Below are 13,119 nucleotides of genomic sequence, written 5' to 3'. Positions count from 1 at the left end.
GCGACTTATCTATGTTTTTTTCCTTCTTTATTATGCATTTTCTGCCGGTGCGACTTATACTCCAAAAAATACGGCAATTAGGGACGTATAGTGTAAGGATTTTACCGATACCGATACCAATACGATATTTATCTGTACTCCTATCGGTGCTGCATGCTTCAATACAAGCACAGGTGTCTTTACCCGTGCAAAATTGCAACAGGTGTAAAAGAAAGTGCATCTCTACCCTACTTCAAAACCGCACTAAAAGAACACCTCCAGGCAACTACAACCCTAGACTAACACCCTCCCCCCACCACATCCCACCTCCCCGGATTATAATTAAACAAATGTAAATAATCAAATGTAAATAATCAAATGTATATACTTGTTCTTATGCTTTCTGAGTTCACTATGTTCACTGCTCGCTGTACATTTCCTACCAAGTCAGACCTACACTGTTTCAATGTCCATTTCCCAGATGATATAATTGTTGATGACTGAAGTGCTGATATCAACCAAACTTAATATAAACGGAATACAATGATTTGCAAATAATTTTCAACCCATATTCAGTTGAATATGCTACAAAGACAACATATTTGATGAATCAAACTGATAAACATTTTTTTTTTGCAAATAATCATTAACTTTAGAATTTGATGCCAGCAACACGTGACAAAGAAGTTGGTAAAGGTGTCAATAAATACTGATAAAGTTGAGGAATGCTCATCAAACACTTATTTGGAACATCCCACAGGTGAACAGGCTAATTGGGAACAGGTGGGTGCCATGATTGGGTATAAAAGTAGATTCCATGAAATGCTCAGTCATTCACAAACAAGGATGGGGCGAGGGTCACCACTTTGTCAACAAATGCGTGAGCAAATTGTTGAACAGTTTAAGAAAAAACTTTCTCAACCAGCTATTGCAAGGAATTTAGGGATTTCACCATCTACGGTCCGTAATATCATCAAAGGGTTCAGAGAATCTGGAGAAATCACTCCACGTAAGCAGCTAAGCCCGTGACCTTCGATCCCTCAGGCTGTACTGCATCAACAAGCGACATCAGTGTTAAGGATATCACCACATGGGCTCAGGAACACTTCAGAAACCCATTGTCAGTAACTACAGTTGGTCACTACATCTGTAAGTGCAACTTAAAACTCTCCTATGCAAGGCGAAAACTGTTTATCAACAACACCCAGAAACGCCGTCGGCTTTGCTGGGCCTGAGCTCATCTAAGATGGACTGATACAAAGTGGAAAAGTGTTCTGTGGTCTGACGAGTCCACATTTCAAATTGTTTTTGGAAACTGTGGACGTCGTGTCCTCCGGACCAAAGAGGAAAAGAACCATCCGGATTGTTATAGGCACAACGTTGAAAAGCCTGCATCTGTGATGGTATGGGGGTGTATTAGTGCCCAAGACATGGGTAACTTACACATCTGTGAAGGCGCCATTAATGCTGAAAGGTACATACAGGTTTTGGAGCAACATATGCTGCCATCCAAGCAACGTTACCATGGACGCCCCTGCTTATTTCAGCAAGACAATGCCAAGCCACGTGTTACATCAACGTGGCTTCATAGTAAAAGAGTGCGGGTACTAGACTGGCCTGCCTGTAGTCCAGACCTGTCTCCCATTGAAAATGTGTGGCGCATTATGAAGCCTAAAATAGCACAACGGAGACCCCCGGACTGTTGAACAACTTAAGCTGTACATCAAGCAAGAATGGGAAAGAATTCCACCTGAGAAGCTTCAAAAATGTGTCTCCTCAGTTCCCAAACGTTTACTGAGTGTTGTTAAAAGGAAAGGCCATGTAACACAGTGGTGAACACGCCCTTTCCCAACTACTTTGGCACGTGTTGCAGCCATGAAATTCTAAGTTAATTATTATTTGCAAAAAAAAAAATAAAGTTTATGAGTTTGAACATCAAATATGTTGTCTTTGTAGTGCATTCAATTGAATATGGGTTGAAAAGGATTTGCAAATCATTGTATTCCGTTTATATTTACATCTAACACAATTTCCCCAACTCATATGGAAACGAGGTTTGTAAATTGGGCTACAGTTCTGTGGATGACGTCACACCAAGAGGGATATGGAGTCTGGCCAGGATTGGCAGCATAAAACCCTGGTCGTAGTCTCCAATAGGCTTTTTACTAGATTAGTCGCTAGTGGCTTTTTAAATAAGTGTATTTCCAAGGTGCTGATTGCACATTAAATTTACAGTAGAGACATTGTGGTTAATTTAAGTTCCTCCTCCTGCTGTATCCTGTTTATGAGCGAGCTCGGTAGCTTCAAATTTATTTATGGGGTTCCAACTGTATTTGTAGCAGGCTGCAACAAATACATTAATGGAATGCTTGTTATGACAGCATATTGAGAATTTATTGAGTTGGAAGCACTTAACAGTATTTTTGGTGTGTCGTTAGAGTTTTTTCTTCATGTTTTGGGAATCGCCTCTATACTGTGAACAAATCTGCAGCTATCATCCCATGTTCTGACGAACATTACCTGTTTTCTCCCTCCTGTGTGCAGACAGAGCTGTAAATGTATCGACAGCAGATAGCTCAGTATGAAGAAGTCTGTCCGGCCTGCGGGGAGTAAGGCGAGTGTGGATCGAGGGAAGGTCGAGGCTGCTGGGAACGCCGGCACTGGAAAGCCTGGAGCCAAAAGTAATAGTTCTGCACCTTTGTCTAAGGTACTGTAAGATTCGCCATGTGTTGGACGTGTATCACAAATGCACCTATGACAGCTTGTTTACTGTGTGAGTTAGATTTTTTTTTTTAAACTGTGTTCTTGAATTGTGTTCTCAGGTGAAAAGCAATGATGATCTTTTAGCAGGAATGGCTGGAGGGAATCTTGCGTCAAGTAGTGCTGTCCCCAAAACCAAGAGAACTGCCTCAGTCGGTACCACTACTAGCACCCTCGACAGCAAACAGAAAACAACATCAGGTGTGTACTTTGCTGTACTGTTGTAGTTTAAACACATCCGTTTCCTATTTCTGTTGCTGGAACTTTTCTGGCATCACACAAAGGCCCCCCAAAAATGAGAAATATTCCTAATTAAGATCTCTGCTTAGTTTGGAGCCAAAATTTAAGACGACCACCACACATTCTGTGTTAAATGTAGGAGTGTAACGGTACGTGTATTTGTATTGAACCGTTTCGGTACGGGCGGTTCGGTTCGGAGGTGTACCGAACGAGTTTCCACACGAACATATTACCGTAAGCTAAACTAAAGTCTTAACAAGCTGCTCCGCTTCCTTCTGCCTGTCTTCCGCCACCCACACAACCATCTGATTGGTTACATACAGAGCGGTAACAGCCAATCAGCAGTGCGTATTCAGAGCGCATGTAGTCAGTGCTTAGCGTTTAGCAGGTAAGCATCAGGCTGCGGACTCTCCCCAAATTATAATAAACACCTCCCAGTCAACTACTAGTAACATCACTATGAGCCCGTTGACCTTCTAGAAATATAAACTGCAGCTCAGCTCGCTCGCAGTCCTGGCTTGAGGTGAAGGCTTATTCGCTTTTAGCATAACGTTAGCTCATTTTGCTGTGTGTGTGTGTGTGTGTTACGGACAGCAAAGCCCTGTCTGTCTGTTATTTCACTTTACCTTTTTCTGTGTTGATTGAGCTGTGTTGAAGCAGCAAAAAAAGGACATTATGTTAAATGAAGAGTTTCTGTCTCTGATAGTTGATATAATAATGTAACTGCATCATTAAGCCTACATGAACTCCATGTTGTTCAGGGATGAATTGTCTCTTCTATTGCTATTGTACTATTTTTTTCAGCTATAGTTACATTAATCATTAGTAATGGAGCAGCCTAGTTTTGAATGGCAGGGTCCCTGCTATCACATGTTGATAAAAATATAACATTTACATAATAAAAATCAACTACAGGCTTCCCAAATGCTGTAATAAATTAAGCATGATGAGTTGACTTGAAACTGTTTAATGTTGCACTTTTTATATGTAGAAGAAAAGTTTTGTCATTTTATTTAATCTGAGCAACAATTTGAGGCAGTTCAATGTGGATTAACGTGGGCAGAATTATTATAGTGTTCCCAATGTTAAAAGGATAAAGCCATCGTTTACAAATTTGGTAAATAAATAACCAAAAAATGTATACCGGTATTTTGTTGTTTTCTTACTGTACTGAAAATGAACCGAATCGTGACCTCTAAACCGAGGTACGTACCGAACCGAAATTTTTGTATACCGTTACACCCCTAGTTAAATGTGTTTACATTTCACAATCCCCTTGTTGGTTCAATACTCTTTAACAGTCCAATCTCCATGGTATTCTGCATATAGACTATTCTGAATTACCGGTAGAAGACAACTTGGCTAGGAGGAAAGCTTGCAACAACTTACCAATAGAAAATAACATTTAGCTTGCAATAAATGTTAAGGCAGGGGTGTCTAAATGAGGGAAGCGGAAGCCACTTTGATATATTGTGTACATGAAAGCTGCTAAATGTATATGATAAGCTATAGGGGTGTAACGGTACACAAAAATCTCGGTTCGGTACATACCTCGGTTTAGAGGTCACGGTTCAGTTCATTTTCGGTACAGTAAGAAAAAAACAAAATATGCATTTTTGGGTTATTTATTTACCAAATTTGCAAAATCTTCCACCAAAAATATTTTTCTTAGTGGAATATTTGATGTGAAGTAATGGGAACCTTGGATAGGTCAATAATTCATAATAACATTGATTTTGATTCAATATTATGTTTTCAGCAATGACAGTTGGAAAAAAAAAAAAAAACAGCTTTGTTTTATTAGTCAACATTGCAACTTTTTCTAAATTACATTTAACCTTTAAGCTTTTTTATTTCACTTTTGTTATGTTTTTGTTTAATTTAATAGTATTTTTAGAATGTGCCGTGGGCCTTTAAAACATTAGCTGTGGGCCGCAAATGGCCTCCGGGGCACACTTTTGGCATCCCTGCTATAGATAATAAAAAATTAAATCTGATAAATCTATGGATAAAAAGCAGAGCCTGGCAACGCATGCGCGTTTATCATAACTCTCTCGCTCTCTCTGTCTCTGCCCCTCCCTCATCAATGCTGCTGCACGCACAATTTGTTTTGTTTTTAACCCCTTCTTAACCCTGAACGTACATTGAAAATACACGCACCCAAACTCAAAATGCCGGACATTTGAGGCATTTAAGAAACTCCACTCTGACAGCTCCGCAAAAGAGGACATTTCCGGTGAAAAGAGGACGTATGGTCAGTCTATCGTAGCCAGTTAGCGGCATGCTAGCAGCTAACGGGCTACGATAGACTGACCATACGTCCTCTTTTCCCAGGACATGACCTCTTTTGCGGAGCTGTCAGGGCGGAGTTTCTTAAATGACTCAAATGTCCGGCATTTTGAGTAAACAATGCACACCGAGGCAGATACGCTACTTAATATGTCCGTTTGGAAACTCGTTCGGTACACCTGCGAACCGAACCGGAACCCCCGTACCGAAACGGTTCAATACAAATACCGTTTTTTTCATAGTTAGGGTGCGACTTATACTCAGGGGCGACTTATGTGTGAAATTATTAACACATTATCGTAAAATATCAAATAATATTATTTAGCTCATTCACGTAAGAGACTAGACGTATAAGATTTCATGGGATTTAGCGATTAGGAGTGACAGATTGTTTGGTAAACGTATAGCATGTTCTATATGTTATAGTTATTTGAATGACTCTTACCATAATATGTTACGTTAACATACCAGTTGGTTATTTATGCCTCATATAACGTACACTTATTCAGCCTGTTGTTCACTATTCTTTATTTATTTTAAATTGCCTTTCAAATGTCTATTCTTGGTGTTGGCTTTTATCAAATACATTTCCCCCAAAAATGCGACTTATACCCAGTGCGACTTATATATGTTTTTTTCCTTCTTTATTATGCATTTTCGGCCAGTGCGACGTATACTCCGGAGCGACTTATACTCCGAAAAATACGGTACACGTACCATAAAGTTAGTTAAAGTACCAATGATTGTCACACACACACTAGGTGTGGTGAAATTTGTCCTCTGCATTTGACCCATCCCCTTGATCACCGCCTGGGAGGTGAGGGGAGCAGTGGGCAGCAGCGGTGCCGCGCCCGGGAATCATTTTTGGTGATTTAACCCCCAATTCCAACCCTTGATTCTGAGTGCCAAGCAGGGAGGTAATGGGTCCCATTTTTATAGTCTTTGGTATGACTCGGCCGGGGTTTGAACTCACCACCTACCAATCTCAGGGCGGACACTCTAACTACTAGGCCACTGAGTACACCCCTAATAAGCTATCTTAACAAGCTTTGTGTGATAGGTATCATATCTACTAATATTTGTCATTAATAATGAATTATTTTTTATTTTAGACTATGCCAAGGGCTAAAAAAAGAAGAAAGAAAGCTGCTGCCTGCAAATAGCCCCGACACCCCTGGTTTATGATGTTTAAAGGGGAACATTATCACAATTTCAGAATGGCTAAAACCATTAAAAATCAGTTCCCAGTGGCTTATTATATTTTTCGAAGTTTTTTTCAAAATTTTACCCATCACGCAATATCCCTAAAAAAAGCTTCAAAGTGCCTGATTTTAACCATCGTTATAAACACCCGTCCATTTTCCTGTGACGTCACATAGTGAAGCCAACACAAACAAACATGGTGGAAAGAACAGCAAGCTATAGCGACATTAGCTCGGATTTAAACTCGGATTTCAGCGGCTTAAGCGATTCAACAGATTACGCATGTATTGAAACGGATGGTTGTAGTGTGGAGGCAGGTAGCGAAAACGAAATTGAAGAAGAAACTGAATCTATTGAGCCATATCGGTTTGAACCGTATGCAAGCGAAACCGACGAAAACGACACGACAGCCAGCGACACGGGAGAAAGTGAGGACGAATTCGGCGATCGCCTTCTAACCAACGATTGGTATGTGTTTGTTTGGCATTAAAGGAAACTAACAACTATGAACTAGGTTTACAGCATATGAAATACATTTGGCAACAACATGCACTTTGAGAGTGCAGACAGCCCAATTTTCATCAATTAATATATTCTGTAGACATACCCTCATCAGCGCTCTTTTCCTGAAAGCTGATCTGTCCAGTTTTGGAGTTGATGTCAGCAGGCCAGGGAAGCTAGGGTTGATAGGGGGTTTAGCTCGCTCGTCTGCGGGAACAAACTGCCGCCATTGCTTGCCGTGCTACCGAGGTCCTTTGTCCCTGAATTGCTCACACACTCCGGCAGATTCAATGGGGGTCTGGCGGCAGATTTCTTTGACTTTATCGTTGGAAATGCATCTGCTTTGAGTGTCGCAGGATATCCACACATTCTTGCCATCTCTGTCGTAGCATAGCTTTCGTCGGTAAAGTGTGCGGAACAAACGTCCAATTTCTTGCCACTTTCGCATCTTTGGGCCACTGGTGCAACTTGAATCCGTCCCTGTTCCTGTTGTTACACCCTCCGACAACACACCGACGAGGCATGATGTCTCCAAGGTACGGAAAACAGTCGAAAAAACGGAAAATAACAGAGCTGATTTGACTCGGTGTTTGAGAAAATGGCGGATTGCTTCACGATGTGACGTCACGTTGTGACGTCATCGCTCCGAGAGCGAATATTAGAAAGGCGTTTAATTCGCCAAAATTCACCCATTTAGAGTTCGGAAATCGGTTAAAAAAATATATGGTCTTTTTTCTGCAACATCAAGTATATATTGACGCTTACATAGGTCTGGTGATAATGTTCCCCTTTAAGTTTGGAGGTTTCACTCTTTTTTCCTGTTTTTGGTTTACTTTTGTCTCTGAATAAGGTACTTCAACCAAGCGTATGACATCAACTACAAAAGAGCCAAATTCTACACGAGACCGTCTTCGGACATCGAGGACGTCGGCTAATAAGAAGCAGCTGGTCTCAGGGACACCGGCAGGCGATGCGTCCTCAGGGAAGCGCTTTCGCAATCAGATCCTGCCGGAGTCTGAGAGCCGTATGAGCAAGTCCAAATCAGATGGCCAGATCAGCGATAAGGTGGCCCTGGAGGCAAAAGTCAACGACCTGCTCGGTCTCGCTAAAAGCAAAGATGTGGAGATTCTACACCTTCGCAGTGAACTCCGAGACATGAGAGTCCAGCTTGGCATGGATGGAAAGGATTTGCAATCGCAGCAAGAAGCAGAGGAGGAAGAGAAGCCACAGGTGTCGGCCATCACAGCGGCTGACGTGGAGTCCACTCTGCTGCTCTTACAAGAGCAGAACCAAGCCATAAGAGGGGAGCTGAACTTGCTGAAGAGTGAGAATCGCATGCTCAAGGACCGTCTAAACGCCTTAGGCTTCTCTCTGGAGCAGAGGCTAGATGGTTCCGACAAGCTCTTCAGCTACTCCTCTCTGAGTCCAGACTTGGCAGCCAGCAGTGGACAAAGTGAGGGCGGAGCCACCCTGACCTCCTCAGCGGCGGGCTCCGCTCCAGGCTCCCTGGAGGACCTACTCACCGGGCACCAGCATGGCGGCTCAGCAGACAATCTTGACAGTGAATCCAGCGAGGTGTATCAGGCCGTCACCTCCAGTGACGACGCTCTGGACGCCCCGTCCGGAGCGTCGTCGTCGTCAGAATCTGAGTGCGTTCCCAGCAGAGAGCGCTCACGGAGAGGCAGCAGTGGCAATACCAGCGAGGTATCCGTGGCGTGTCTAACAGAGCGCATCCATCAGATGGAGGAGAACCAGCACAGCACTGCTGAGGAGCTGCAGGCCACGTTGCAGGAACTGGCTGATCTGCAACAGATCACGCAGGAGCTGAACGGGGAGAACGAACGGCTCGGCGAGGAAAAAGTCATTCTCATGGACTCTTTGTGCCAGCAGAGCGACAAGCTGGAGCTCTACGGACGTCAGATTGAGTATCTGCGCTGTTTGCTAGAAGAGCATCATATCTCGTACGTGCTCGAGGAGGACATCAAGAGCGGTCGCTACTTGGAGCTGGAGCAGCGCTATGGCGACCTGTCCGATAACGCCCGCTTCGAAAGAGAGCAACTGCTGGGGGTGCAACAGCACCTGTCCAACACGTTGAAGATGGCAGAGCAGGACAACGCCGAGGCCCAGGATGTGATCGGAGCACTGAAGGAGAGAAACCACCAAATGGAGCGCATCCTGGAATCGGAGCGGCAGGATCATGTGGCCGTAGCAGCCGCGCTCGACGACTACAGAGCGGCGGTCAGCAGCGACCAGGCGGAGCTGAGCCGCTGCAGAGCCCAGTTGGACCAGGAGAGGCAAAGGGTAGCCGAGCTGTACTCGCTCCACACCGCAGGCGACAGGAATGACATATGTCAGCTTTTGGAGGGCGTGCGACAGGAGAAGGAGGAGGCTGAGGCCAAGGCTGCTAAGTCACAGGAGGAGTTGAAGCAAGCTCACAATGACCTTACAAGGCTGCAGGAGACGCTCAGTAAGGTTAGTAAAAGTTCGGAAAAATAAGGTCACTGAGGAAGGAAGGACCTGTCTATACAGTGGAACCCATTAATGTATAGTAATTCCTTAAGTCCTGGCCCAACATGTTTTTCTTCTTTCTGAAAATGATCGACCGCCTTTTGTAGACATTAAATTTGACACCCAAAGTGGTAAATAAAAAATGGGTCTGTTTATGTCTACGTGTTGTAGTATTGTTAACTTCATGGGGGCGGTATAGCTCGGTTGGTTCACTGCAAAAAGTCAGTGTTCAAAAACAAGAAAAAATAACACAAAAATTAGGGGTAGTTTATTTGAATTAAGCAAAATTATCTGCCAATAGAACAAGAAAATTTGGCTTGTCAAGACTTTCCAAAACAAGTAAAATTAGCTAACCTCAATGAACCCAAAAATACCTTAAAATAAGTACAGTATATTCTCAGTAATAACAAGTGCATGTTTCTTGGTTATTTGCTCAATATGTTGAAAAATATTCTCAAATGAAGTAAATGCTAGTGCAATTATCTTGACATAATGATATGCGCTCGGAATTACATTTCTTGAAACCAGCAAACTTATACTAAAAACAAAATTATTGTTCTTAATGGAAAGGCAACCGCTTGTTACTCTCGGGGTCTCCTAGCCGCTCAGACAAATCGTATGGTTTAAAAATGCATTTTTCCATCGACAACATGACATCATCGCGCCAAGTGCGTGCTCTGTCAGTCAATTAGCGCGCATATATACAGCCCGTCCCCTGGCCAAATTTTTTTTAATTGTAATTTTTGAGGAATTTACCCGAATGTGCATGAATTATTTCTGTTCAAAATTGTTAGAAATATCACATGTTAAATGTTTAAATATTAACTGTCAGTTTACTGTACTGTGCCAACTGTACTACTATATGAGTACGTATTTTCTATTGTTCCATTGAAAATAAAACAGCAAAGTCCATTTGGCTGTCATCTGTTTTAATTATGAGACACAATTGTGTCAAAGTCATTTTTTTTTTTTTTTACATGCTTGAAATAAGAAATTATTACTTTAAAAAAGTAGTTTTATACTTGTGAGTGTTGATGACACAGCTTTGCAACAGTTGATATTCTAGTTTCAAGCATGTTTTACTCAATTTAGGTCATCAAATCTCAGCAACAAGCTGTAATATCTTACTGAGATCAGAATCAGAATCAGCTTTATTGTCATTACGCAAGGTAACGAGATTGAGGCCATTCCATACAGTGCGATGTGTGCATGCTAGAAAAACAATGTGCAAATATATAAAAATTTAAAAAATGTAGAAGTGCAATGAATATGGTGTGAAATGAATATATACATGAAAAAACAAAACAAAAACAGGGTGGTTGGTGGAATGGGTTATTGCACCAAAGAGAAGGCAGTTATGAGGGACAATGGGGCAGTCCGTTCAGGAGGGTTATGGCCCTGGGGAAGAAGCTGTTCTTTAGCCTGTTTGTTTTGGTTTTAATGCACCTGTAGCGCTTCCCAGAGGGCAGCAGGTGGAACAGGTCAGAGCCAGGGTGGGTGCTGTCTTTGATGATGGCACTGGCTCTGTTGAGGCAGCGGGAGGTGTAGATGTCCGTCAGAGAGGGGAGAGGGCGGCCGATGATCTTCTGAGCCGTCTTGACCACTCTTTGCAGCCTCTCCCTGTCTGTCTCATTTAGGACCAAAACCCTTAAAACAAGTAAAACACTCTAACATAAAATCTGCTTAGTGAGAAGAATTATCTTATCAGACAGAAAATAAGCAAATATCACCCTTATTCGAGATATTTAATCTTACTTAGATTTCAGTTTTTGCAGTGTTCCAGGTTCGATCCCCGCTTCCGCCGTCCTAGTCACTGCCGTTGTGTCCTTGGGCAAGACACTTTACCCACCTGCTCCCAGTGCCACACACACTGGTTTAAATGTTACTTAGATATTGGGTTTCACTATGTAAAAGCGCTTTGAGTCACTAGAGAAGAGCGCTATATAAATATACTTCACTTCACTTCATTACTTGCGTTAAGCAGCGTGACATCACTACTGTTTGGTTACACAGCATTAATGCACACAGTAATACTAATAATAATAATAGATTTTATTTGTAAAAATCACTTTATATTGAGTAAACAATCTCAAAGTGCTACAGTGTATTAAAAAATAAAAAGATAATAAAGAAATAAATAAAAATACAAAATAGAACAGCCATATAGCTATAACTAGTATGCATATATCTAAAAAAAAAAAAGGCTTTTTAAAAAAAAGAAAAGAAGAGCTTTTAAGCCTTTTTTAAAAGCATCCACAGTCTGTGGTGCCCTCAGGTGGTCAGGGAGAGCGTTCCACAGACTGGGAGCGGTCTCCCACACAGTGATTTCCTATTCAGTGCAAAGTAGCTTCAAAAACTAATTCGCAACAATATTAATCTGAATTTGACCACAGCAACGAACAAAATTGCATTTCATTTAGATTGTTAGCCACCAGAAGAAAGATTTGCACGCATACTGAAGCTTTATTGCAGCACTTTTTAAAATAGAATAGAATGGACTTTATTGTCATTATGTTTGCATATAACAAGATTAAGGACTCCAACTTAAGGTGCAGTAGTGGGAACAAATATGGCGTAAAAATAAATTACACAAGAGGGAATAAAGAAAAAAAACTAACAATTGAAAAAACTAACAATTGAAATAAACCGACTACTCCAATAAAAATAATAAGCAATCCTGTACAATATACAAAACACTGTAGAAATACAAAATACTGTACAATATACAGAACAAGACAAGAGTACCGGAGTAATAAATAACAATCAGTGTCGGACGTATTGCACTCGAAGGGTAATGTTGCACGGTAGGGTCCTAAACATGTTATTTGTGGCCCCATTTTGAACTTTAATATTACTAGGGTTTGCCTCTATAGGTTGTGAATCAAATTAAACCCACCAACTCTCCAAATGTCACTAATTATTTGAAACATAAACAGTGCACATCTCAATTGACTTGAATGTAATCGGAGCCTTTCTGATCTTAGTGGTTGTGGCCCTAAACAACTGTCGAGCCATAGTGTTTATACCTAGAGTATTTTAAGTAAAACAATAATTCATTATCACCCCATTATCATCCATTCTCTTCATTATTTTGGCCAAACAAGTAAATGTGAAAGCAATGTTAGGGTCAGTTTGGAATGTGTTTCTGTCCTGTTGATATTTTAATGATGGATGTCTATTTACCTGTGTGTGTGTGTGTGTGTGTGTGTGTGTGCAGCTTGATAGGGAATATAGAGACTTTCAGCAGCAGGTGCAGCAGCAAATGGCTGAGCAAGATCGCATGTTGGAGAAGCAGCGCATGGAGCTGCAAGAGAAAGAGACGGAGATTGTGGACATGAAGGAAACCATCTTTGAGCTGGAGGATGAGGTGGAGCAGCACCGAGCTCTGAAGCTACATGACAACCTCATAATCACAGACCTTGAGAGTAAGCAGCGAACGCACGCACGCACGCATGCAAGCACGCACACGCACACGATTCAATTTTCATTTCATGCAGGAATGCATGCAAGTTTGTTAGACTGATGAAGGTGCCCAAACGGTGTCGCTCCCCTAAGATGAGTACAGTAGACGTGCAGTGAGGTTCATTGCTGGTGAGGCACTATTTCTTTTGAGTAAAAAAACAAACAAAAAAAAAAACA

The 13,119-nt window shown here is 41.8% G+C and overlaps 1 protein-coding gene across 1 annotated transcript in view; it reads left to right on the top strand.

The window, feature by feature from the left end:
- LOC133623047 (cytospin-A) overlaps window positions 1-13,119 on the top strand; it is a 68,870-nt gene that overhangs the window by 14,210 nt on the left and 41,541 nt on the right. The window contains exons 2-5 of the mRNA XM_061985967.1: window positions 2,524-2,686; window positions 2,802-2,940; window positions 7,823-9,444; window positions 12,698-12,905. Coding sequence (XP_061841951.1) covers window positions 2,561-2,686; window positions 2,802-2,940; window positions 7,823-9,444; window positions 12,698-12,905 — 2,095 coding nt within the window. The 5' untranslated portion in view covers window positions 2,524-2,560. The remainder of the gene's footprint in view (window positions 1-2,523; window positions 2,687-2,801; window positions 2,941-7,822; window positions 9,445-12,697; window positions 12,906-13,119) is intronic.

Source organism: Nerophis lumbriciformis, linkage group LG12 (assembly GCF_033978685.3).
Source record: "Nerophis lumbriciformis linkage group LG12, RoL_Nlum_v2.1, whole genome shotgun sequence".
In the NCBI taxonomy this organism is placed as follows: domain Eukaryota; kingdom Metazoa; phylum Chordata; class Actinopteri; order Syngnathiformes; family Syngnathidae; genus Nerophis; species Nerophis lumbriciformis.
Note: the sequence above shows the minus strand (reverse complement) of the source record. Positions and strands in the feature narration are given on the sequence as shown.